Source organism: Amblyomma mixtum, chromosome 3, assembly GCF_055824585.1.
Source record: "Amblyomma mixtum isolate Tamu chromosome 3, ASM5582458v1, whole genome shotgun sequence".
In the NCBI taxonomy this organism is placed as follows: domain Eukaryota; kingdom Metazoa; phylum Arthropoda; class Arachnida; order Ixodida; family Ixodidae; genus Amblyomma; species Amblyomma mixtum.
Window position 1 is genome coordinate 318148471 of NC_143014.1, and position 10973 is coordinate 318159443.

The 10973-nt window shown below is 44.9% G+C and overlaps 1 protein-coding gene across 1 annotated transcript; it reads right to left on the reverse strand.

Moving 5' to 3' along the window:
- Positions 1-364: 364 nt before the first annotated feature.
- Positions 365-10303, reverse strand: LOC149355735 (uncharacterized). Its single transcript, XM_089576176.1, has 6 exons — positions 10031-10303; positions 9854-9940; positions 7602-7673; positions 5041-5117; positions 3283-3503; positions 365-446 (listed from the first exon to the last, which is right to left on the reverse strand). Exons 1-6 carry the CDS (start codon positions 10221-10223, stop codon positions 365-367), a joined length of 732 nt encoding a protein of 243 aa, XP_089432302.1. The 5' UTR covers positions 10224-10303.
- Positions 10304-10973: the final 670 nt, after the last annotated feature.

Below are 10973 nucleotides of genomic sequence, written 5' to 3' on the forward strand. Positions count from 1 at the left end.
AGTCTGATGCTCTTTCACAATAACATCACCAGAGTCTCTTCTGAGTTTCAAATGAATTTTCTTCTGAGTTTCTTCTCTGTGTCTAAAACAAATTGGCCACCGTGTTTCTGGTTGGTACTTAATGTGTGCATTTCTTCTGAGTTTTTCATGAGTATTGGCCAATGAGTGTCTGCTGGTTTTCACTTTGGTTTTTGATGTGATTTTGGTTGCCGACACTACATGCAGTTGGTGCCAGTATTTTTACTTACAAAAAGCAAACAGAGACATTGCATTCCATTAAAATGTAAATTTTTTTTTATTTATGCCACAGCTCGGAAGCCATTTGCATGCATGCCTGTTTCCTATGCTGTGCAAGGAAATAAACTTACTTTATTTCTCTGCACAGCATAGAAGACAGGCTGTTTTTGAGGTGAAGGGGAGTTGTCGTGAAGTGGGCACATGTGTAATTTGAAAAACACCAAAAGATATCGGTTTGTATAACATGTTCACAGTACTTCAATAAATTCAAGCTTGTAACCATTTGAACTCATAACAAACTCATCATTCTTCAAAAAGGTCAAATAAACGTGAGCATTTACTCATTTCTGCTGGGCATATGCCCATAAGAGCACTATTGCAAGTTGCACAACCCCACAAGATTTACGACAGAATATGTAGAAAGTAAAGTGATTTAATGAACTGTGTTACTTGATGGCACGTCTTCAATAACCCCCATTTTCATTGTAAAATACTAAGTACAGCCAGTAAGACAGACATGCATTAAACTGCAATCCTGCCAACTGTGTGTTATTCGATGTTCCCAGATAACTCTAGGGGCAAAAAAGGAAATAATAGTGCTGAGCCAAACCAGCTGCATACTGACGACATCCGGCTTGCGCAACTCAGGCTGTTTTTGTTTTGTAACTAATTAATTAGTTAATTGAGATAATTTTCCTAATTTGCTGAATAGTAATTTTAGAAGAAAGATGTCAATGATAAAGATGAAAAGCACCTTGAGAAACTCCCGATTCCTTGTTTTCCGCTAGGGTAAGCCTCACCTGTATCGTTTTTTCTAGCAATAAATAAATCCCGCGAAATACGAATTAACCCACGTGATCAGCGCGTATGCGCAACGCTATTCTGCTGCTCTCAGTCGTGGCCCCTATGAACTAAGCTGGCTTGTGGCGGCGGCCCCGTTGCTGTGGCCCAGTTGCTGTGAGGTGGTTGCGACGCTGGCGTGAGCCAGTTTGCGAACATAACGGTGCAAGTTGAAGTAAGCGCGCCACACACTCTCAGTGCGATAAAGAAGGCCAAAGATGAAAAAGCACAAATCCGACTCGTTTTATTCGCCTCTGAGAGGAAAATCAAGATATTCAAGATAAGTAAAATACGTAATCCAGATCGGCAAGGGTGACAGTGGAATAGTGGCTCAAATGGCCACGTGCAATCTTTCACTGAAAGTTCCTTTTTTTCCCCAGCGTGCACTTTCACAACACGTGCTCAAACAGGTCACCTTCTGCTGCAATGCAGCACTGGCATCTTCTCATAAGGCTTCCTGTCACTGCCTTGAGCACTGTCGCTAGAATGTTGCGGCAGGCTTCAGTTTATCTTTTCCTGTAAGGCCTGTGGAGTTGTCTTTCCGCGGTGTAGACTAGGTCCCCAATATAGCCCCGCAAAAAAATCAACCGGGTTGAGGTCAGGTGACCTTGCCGGCCACAGGACGGGTCCGTGCCTCCCTATCCACTGTCCTGAGAAGGTACTATCAAGCCATGCTGTGCTTGTTCACAGCAGTGGGTTGGAGCCCTGGCGTGCTAAACCACATCGGGCCAATTGTGCCAGTGGCACGTCACTGCGAAAGTCTTCAACCAGCCCCTTTAGGATCTCACTCATGTACCTCTAGCCGGTCAGAGTGTTGTCAAAGAATAGTGGGCCAAAACTGTGCTCCCATAAATGCTGCACCAAACATTAAACGACCACTGATATTGGTGGCGGGATCTTCGCAGCTAGCAGGGATTTCGCTCACTCCAGTAGTGCGCATTGTGGACATTCACTTGGCGATTCCGAGAAAAGCTTGCCTCGTCAGACCACAGTACCTTGCTGAGGAAGTCATCATTCTGCTCCTGCTGAATCAAAGTCCAATTTCCAAAGTTGAGTCTATTTTTCAAGATCCCTCGGCTCAAGGTACTGATGTAGCTGGCGATGATAGGGATGAAGTCCAGCTGTTTTCAAATTCCTCCAGGCAGTTGATTTAGGCACTCCAGTCTCTGTACTCGTTACACACGCTAGTGTGAGAATTAGCCGCCATAAAAGAAAAAACGTCGGAGTGCGCCTCATCAATTATGGCTGAAGCTTTCTTCCTTTTTCTTGTAAAGCTGCCGCCCGGCTTGTAGGTGTTCACTACTGTCACTGGGCTTGGTCGTGTTCCAGGGTGCTGGCTTTGAAATATTCTTGCAGCCTGGCATCTTTGTCTGCCTGCAGCTCCAAGGGCAAGGATCATGTCGGCTTTTTCCTCGTTAGAATAAGGCATCTCCAATTTTCCCACACTTCAAATGTCAACAAACGACTGCCTATTTAACGCTGTCACGAAAGCTCACGCACGTCAGTTGCTTCCCCGTTGGTCTTTCTTTATCGCGCTCAGTGTGTGTGGCACGCTCGCTGCAACTTGCACCGTAATGCGCGCAGACTGGCTCGCTCAAGCATCACAACCATCATCAACATATCGGCCTTCCGCAGCAATGGGGCCGCCGCGCCACGCCAGCAGCTTAGTTCACAGGGGCCACGATTGAGAGCAGCATAACAGCGGCACGCTAATGCGCTGATCATGTGGGTTTATTTGTATTTCATGGGCTTTCCTAATTGCTAGAAAAAAAAACGATACACGCGAGACTTACTCCAATGGAAATCAAGGAATCAGGGGGTTTCGCAAGGTGCCCTTCATCTTTCTCATTGACATCTTTTGTCTAAAATTACTATTCAGGAAATTAGGAAAATTATCTTAATTAACTAATTAATTAGTCACGAAACAAAAATAAAGTTGCACAAGGCGGATGTCGTCAATATGCAGCTGGTTTGGCTCACCTAGCACTATTATTTCCTTTTTTACCCCTTGGCTAAAGTTATCTGGGACACCCTGTATACCTAGACAATGGCGACACATTATTTACCAAATGCACAAAAGTATACAAAAAGCTTCCATTCCTATGCAGCACCTTAGCTGGCAGCTACACATGCAGATATACAGACAGAAAATATTAACAAATAAGTAAGATATTTTGTCATTTCTGATTAAATCTGAAGTACTTACCAATAACCGCATTGACCTTGACTGGGTCCAGGGCTTCCTTTATGGGGCCTTCCTTTTTTGAATTCGTCCCTTTTCCATAAAGGGACTTGCCTCTCAGCTCATCGAGCGAGAACACTGCCTTCAGGAGGTGACGAGCAAATTTCGCTGGCGCCGTTGGGCAGTGAGCGTGGAGGCGGCTCATGACCGACTTCTCGACCATGACGCCACCTCCAATGTTGACCTACGATAAGATAAACAAATTGAGCAAAATTAAAAAATTCCCCATTCACTGCACTAACAAAATATAGATTGATAACCAACATTTGGTAAGCTCTAAACAACAGGAATGAGCTTACTACAAGTGTGTTAATACTTTGCAAATACACAAAATGAGGGAAGTAAAAGTCTGGCAGTACCTGACCTAAACACATCCTTCTGCAGGTTAACAATAGGTACCAAGACACAGCGATAAAAGTATGCCGAATTTAAATTTCGACTACCTGGAGTTCTTTAATGTGCACCGACATCTCACAACTACATGGGTGCCTTGCTTTTTGCCTCCATCCAAAAGCAGCCACCGCAGCCGGGACTGAACTCGTGCTTCCGGGGTTAAGCAGTTGAGTGCCCTAACCACTGAGCCACCACAGTGGGGCAACAGAAAACAAGTGAATATTACGTGGTAAGCTGGTTAACAAATTTATAATAGTGAACTTGTTACCTATTGCAGTTAGGCACGAAGTTGCACTGAAAACATGTAGCCAGACATGATTAAAATCATGACGTTTTAGAATGTCAACAATGCGATTACCCTGCACGCCATGGCACAACTTTTTGCCACTGTGCACCTTTCTCAAACCGAATGCGTTTTCATTGGGCCACAAGGTGACGTAAATCACTACATGTCACTCTGTGGCGCAACTGTAATGTGCCCTCTCCTGGGTAGGTTGAAGAAGCAAGCAATGGCGAGCGCTGCAGTGCAGGCAGGCAAGAGCAGGTCATGTAGCAGCTTTGCAGCAGAGTGACATGTAGTGATTTACGTCACTTCACCATGCGTTCTTTTCAAATAGGGCACCCGATAGACGAAATTTATTCAGCCGCAGCAGCAAAAGTGCGCATTTTCACAAGTTAAAAAAATGATATGGCTAATACTAACGACTGGTTACAAATCACCAATTACATCGAAGCACCGAAGTGTTACTGTTAAAAGTAAACTATCAGAATTATTCAGCCAGCTTACTTATTAGCATGACTCATAATTTTTCTGATGTCAGCCAACACTTGCATCGCAACACCAATAAAGCCATCTTGCCATCCCAAAAACCTATTTTTAATATTCTGCTTGATCTTCACTTAAACAACCCCTGCAACGGCGGCTAAGCATTCTGCATCAATTTCACGTTCCCTAGGCCATTTGTATTCAACTGCCTATCCTCCTCTTCTGCTGGGTGTAAGATGCAGCAGGCATAATGAGTCAGCAACTAGCATTCCTTGTAACGCATGCTGTCACCCTGATTATACACTGCCAACAAGCACTGCTGTGGCATATACAAATATTATTTTGTGTATCAAAGCAAAGGTTGAAAACTCTCTCCAGGGACATTCTCCAAGAGCTACCCATTGCAGCTTGAGATGACAGGCCATGCACAATTTTTACAGCAAACTGGCGAACTGCAAGATGACATTGCGAATCATTTTTGCCGGCTCTAGCACATACTTTGCATTTTTGTCCTTGAGAGTGCAACACTACAACTGTTCATTCCAATAGAAAGAGAGGTTACCATTTCTGCTGCGGTTTCAGGTGGCGCTTCAAGCTGAGATGTTAGTTTTCTCAACTTTTTTACCATTTTGTAGGAATCTAAAAAAGAAGAGAGGGGGGATTAAACTTCCAACAGACACACAGTGCAACATTCTGAGAAATCACTCCCAGGTGGAGTTGATTTCGTAAACTATAATGTGCCAGAAGTTGTGGGTCGAATAGATTCAAGCTCTGGCTCAGGAAAATTTGGTATACCAGTAGAACGAAGTCCACACAGGAAGCGAACAATGCAACTTCCACCATGTTTAGAAGCGGAGTGACAGGCAAGAAGCCCTCACTCTCTGGAACGTAGAGATTCTCAAGAAAATCCAATACTGGTTTAACTTGACCTGTCATCGATGGTAACATCAGCGGAATTATAAACACACACAAAAAGGTACGACAAGGGACAGCGCTGACACTAACAACACCTGTATTAAGGAAGAGACAACACAGATAGGGCCAAGAGAACTTCTTTCTTGTGTTATGCAACATGGTTCTCTCGCAACTCACGAGTATCGGCAAAAGTAGAGACAAACTGGTGTGCAAAATTAAGGAGGCAGTGGCGATTAACCATGCTGGTCAGAATGGTGTAAGCACACCATTTGTCTCTTTGACATTAAAAGAATTGGAGTTTTTGTGCCGCAATTGAACAAAGAAGATGCAGACGATCTCTTTCGCCTCCTCGAGACGTAACACAAGGAAGAAGTTCTCTTGGCCCTATTTATGTTCTCCCTTCCTTGATACAGGTGTTGTTAGTGTCAGCGCTTCACCTTGTCTTGCGTTTTCTGTGTGTGTTCATAATTCTGCCGACGGTATCATCAATCAAGAAAATCTTCAAGCTTTACCCCTCTTCGAAGGGCGAATCGAATAGAGGTGGGACCACTCTCAGTTAAGTTTGAGTTGAGGCGTGTTTATGAATACAGGTTTAGGTTTAGGTTTATGGGGTTTAACGTCCCAAAGCGACTAAGGCTATGAGAGACGCCGTAGTGGAGGGCTCCGGAAATTTCGACCACCTGGGGTTCTTTAACGTGCACTGACATCGCACAGTGCACAGGCCTCTAGAATTTTTCCTCCAAAGAAATTCTAGCCGCCGCGGCCGGGATCGAACCCGCGTCTTTTGGGTCAGCAGCCGAGCACCATAAGCGCTGAGCCACCGCGGCGGCGTTGTTTATGCATACAGTGTTAAACTTCCCTGTGCTGTACACAATAAATAAATATCAGTACAACATGGAAAACCTAAAGGCAGATCCAAAGAATGGGTGAGAAAAACAGCAATGAGATTAACAGAACAAAGCGCATGTAAGATAGAGAGGAAACATACTGGCAAAGCATGAGAACTCTGTTATTAACTCAATTGCTTAGCGGGCAAATGCCACATGTGACAGCAATTAGGTAAATGAAAAATCAAGATGAAATGACCAGCACAACATGCATCTCACAAGCACACCGTTCTTTTCTTTTGGTTTTATGGTTCTGCTTCACAACCCCGCAAAAGGATCGTTTTTTCTAGGGCAGCACATTGGCAGTGGTCATGACAGCGCAAACCTAAATGTACAGGTGGCAAGTGAGTGGTTTAACTATTTATCTTTTAAGGCATTTACAGGTGATGGCAATGAAATATGGCAATCTAGAACTGAGCAGCAACACAAGTAACGTGGGTGGAGACTCATGTGATTGTTGCACTTGTCACTTAAAACAAATTTACATGACAGGCCAAATCACAAAATTCTAGAGAGGACAAAACGTAACATGACTCAATACTAGTGGCCCTGCTTCTCCCCTCGCAGATTTTGGCGAAGGTCTGCTGCATTTCAAGAGAAAATACAACTTCTCAGCGTAGCAACAGTTCTCTGCAGCAGAAGAAATATAAAAAAGAGGAAACTAGCCTTTCTTCCTGTTATAAGTAAGCCGGCCTATAAACGAGCATTCCATCTTTTCCCCTGGAGACAGAATACTGGGGCCTCCAACACAAATTCCCGACCCCACTTCTAATGCTCGAGTAAAACACAGTGGCAGAAAAAATGATTGCTATCTTTCTTTTGTGGGATTATGAAAAACATCGCAGTGGAGAGCTCCAGATTAAATAAGACCACCTGAGGTTCTTTGATGTGCACAGACACAGCATGGCACATCAGTCCACAAAAAAAAAACAGCATCAGTTTTAATCTCACTCTACGCAGCTCTCCTTTCATTACAAGAATTCAGGTTTGAATGTCCACTCACAAAAACCCTCACTAAGTCAATCCCCACAGAAAAGAGCCAAGTAGCAGCGGCCACTGACTGAATAAGTCATTGCAACCAATATAATAGGGGTATCAAACCAACAGTTCAAGAACACAACACAAATTTCGGTACAATTTCGTATAAAATTTACTGTGCAATAGTGCCCTATGCATCATTTTTTTTACAAAATATATATGCAAGTATTCTTTCCTGTTCAACACATACAGGACAAAATTAGTTTGTGTACAGTAATGACAAAAGCGACCATGGAAAGCATGCTAAAAGGACTTCAACTTGTAATATGAAAGCCACCCTTACCATAGTTGTTCTCTGCCACCCTCAGTCGCTCCTCAAGCTGCTCCGTATATTTTTTAAGCTGCCTCAGCTCCTCTGCAGCACCGCAACAGGCCCCTACAGAGGCAGTAGTTTTCATCAGCTTTTTTACTTGTTCCTTTCATTTTCAAGCAATTAGCCAAGTATTACTGAGCTACACTGGCACTTTAGATAGTGGATCACAAAGAGCACGAATGCCTGTGTGTTGAGTGTACAGACAAAAGCACCGCTGAGCACTGACTGCTAGATTCGAGCCTTCGCTATTGGCAACACAGCAGCCACCATTGTCAGTCGCCGCAAACACGCCATGCAGCATGACCTCGGGGCGAACTTGTAAATTGGGAGTGGTGGTAATGTGTTTGTAAAGGTAATCTGGACACTGACATTTTCTACTCATTACTTCGTCGAAAACCCTATTGTGAAAACCGGTGAACTCTAGAAAGAAACCAGCATGTTTTTCACAATGTTTTTTGCTGGGGATGCCCGTGGTTGGCTAGATTCATTGGAACTGCAGTGGGAATATGCTCTTTCCGCTAGCACTGGGCCCATAATCAAGTATGACACTAGAATGCTGGACCACAGTGGCACTGGGTTTTGCAATGGAGAGTGGCATCTAGTCACAAACAAGTCACTGGTAAGGCCGCAATTGGAATATGCGACCGCATATCCGCAACAGGTTTACCTGGTGGACAAGTTAGAAGGAATACAAAACCACACAGCAAGATTTGTTTAAAAACAGTACTCTAGACATGTAACTAAATAAAGAAGCACATCAGATTAGAACCCCTATAGAAAAGGCAACAGAAGCAAGGGCTTAAACTTCTTCACACAATATACACCAACAGGCGTTGAAAACGAAAAATACCTCCAAGCACCCCACCACACTTCAAACAGGACAGGACAGTTTTAAAGTACGTTAATTAAGTTACCCCGCAGAATGAACTATGTGAAAGCATACATTTTTTTCCTGGTGTATTTCTGACTGGAAATAATTTCCCATCGAATGTGTGCGTGCTGATTGAGATGCCTTTTTGGCTTAATCAATCATTCATTCAAATCAAGCACAGTAGACTGAATTCCGTTGTTCATTCTTTTTGGTTAATCTGACTGGTTTTGTTACACTGCTTCCAAGTCCTCCCTTCTTTCATGTAATTTTATTATTCAGCTCACCGCTTTAATACAGAACCCACTCCTTTGCTATGATGATTCGGCGCTGTAGGGTGTACTGTAAACAAATAAATAAAAATTGCATCCGATCGACTCACCTTTTGTTTCTTCCTTGCCGGCTCGGCAGAGGTCTGAGGCTGCTCCACCGTGTCCGGACCTGTATCGTACAACAAGCAGATAATGTACATAATACTTGCCTTGGCCGTGTAAATGTTTGCCGAACTAAAGGTATTGTAAGTATACGTACTCAACACCTCAGCAGCTGCGGCGGGATCCGCGGGGATTTCAACGTCCTCGGCGCCTGTGTGCACAATTGCCAGATATCGCACAATACCGTATTTACTCGCATAATGCTCGCACCCCCCACATTGCCTATCGAAAATTGGAATTTTTTTTTTCCTCGCTAAATCATCGCATCCCCAACATCACTCGACAGAACTAAGGAAAAGTGCATGCACTATCAAAATATAGCATTACCAAACTAATGATAAAAGGACTAACAGATACAAAGGAGCGGATGACCCAGCTACAGCCTAAGACAACTACAGCAGATGCATGGAGCATGATTGGCGCTGACGTGGTCGTGAAGAGTTTCAAGAAAACTGGCATTTCCAACGCCCTGGACGCGACAGAAGACCACTTGGTGTGGGACGAAGATGAAGAGGGTGAAGCTGAGGAAGCCGACGAAGCAGCGACCAGCGACAGCGATGGCAATGTCGACGTGGACTCCGCGGACTCTGAGTGATGGTGATGTTGCGGGCGGCCAGCCTTCGCAAATAAAGTGTTTCTGCAGCTAGTGTTTGTCGTCTCTGTGGTTTTATTACAAACGTAAGTCCTGCTTGGAATTGAAGTTTTGGTTAAATTTACAATAGCTGGCTTGAGAACCCCGGTTCACAGCCTATTTACATTTGCTTTCAGCACTCCAAAGCATTGTTAAAAAATTTTCCCCGCGTAATTATCGCACCCCCTAACTTCGCACCGATTTTCTGCGAAAAAAAGTGCGAGGATTATGCGAGTAAATACGGTACTACCTTGAACGCAGAAATGCTTTAGTGACTAAAGCCACGTACCTAAGTTTTCTCCATTTGCGGCGACATGGGTGCAGCTTTGCGCTGCCGCCAACTTTGCCCGGCGCCTCTCCATTGTTTTGTCCGTTCCTACGTAGTACAATTATCAGATTATGCGCATAACGTCCCGGTCCCCGAACCCCTAGACGCGCAAATGCTTTCGTGACTAAAGACACTCACCGAAGTCCAGCAGCTCAGCTGGTGCGGCCGCCTCGCCAGACTTCCATACGACGTCCGCGATTTTCCCGCGCAACTGTTTGATGGAGTGAGGCTCCGTGAGGAGCCGCACACCGATGCTGGCATCAACTAAAGCGCGCACTGGGTACACGTCCCACTGTTCAGCATTTTGCCACTTCACTAAAACGTGCGTCATTGTTGCAGCACGATGAACGCAAGGAAACAACGTGCACGAAAAGCGGCGCTAACAAAGATGATGCCGTCGCCAGATAGAGAGATAGATCTCACACCACCCTGAAACGGATGGATGGATGAAGCGCCCCCTTTGAAACGGGGTGGAGGCAGTTGCTATCATGCGGTTCCTCGTTGCGCGCTCTGCGGCGGCATCGTCAACTACTGGTGTCGTCTGCTTCCTTCTGTGGTAACACGACACTAGTCAGCGCCTGTGTGTGCGTGTGTGTGTCTCTCTTTGCTCGTGTGTCGTGTTACCTGCGCTGCTTATACGGATATGCAATACCAACTAGCCCGCCACATCGCTCTTGTTCCTTCTGTGCTTGATTCTGCAGCGCAGCCGCAGCCTACTCTGAAGTTCAAATTGTCTGTTGTAACTAACCCTGCGCCGCTGAGTCGGCTGAGTGCTCAAAACTGTAATTGTTGCAGTATGCTTTGTTATTATTATTTTTTATTTACACTCGTGGCGGAAAAACGTGTAAGCAGACCATAACATCCGAGATATTCTGCGCGCGCGCGGTTGATTTCGGAGGCCATGAGCACAGAGTGCGGTGACGCAGAGTCACGTGAGATCATCAATGCTCTCCATGCATGGAGGAAAGAAAGGAAAGTTTTTTTTTTCCTCCGTGACTCCATGCTTGCGCACGAATGCAGCGAATGCGCTGACGCCGTGACGCGTTGCGCCGTTCTTGTTCGCGCGCAATTATTTTGGTCG

What these genes read in the sequence shown, in the direction of transcription:
- LOC149355735 (XM_089576176.1), bottom strand. Translation starts at nt 10,223, where the DNA reads ATGACGCACGTTTTAGTGAAGTGGCAAAATGCTGAACAGTGGGACGTG. An exon ending in AGCTGAGCTGCTGGACTTCG is followed by an intron (nt 9,941 to 10,030) that starts GTGAGTGTCTTT and finishes TGTACTACGTAG; the next exon opens with GAACGGACAAAACAATGGAG. An exon ending in GGTGGCAGAGAACAACTATG is followed by an intron (nt 5,118 to 7,601) that starts GTAAGGGTGGCT and finishes CTTCTTTTTTAG; the next exon opens with ATTCCTACAAAATGGTAAAA.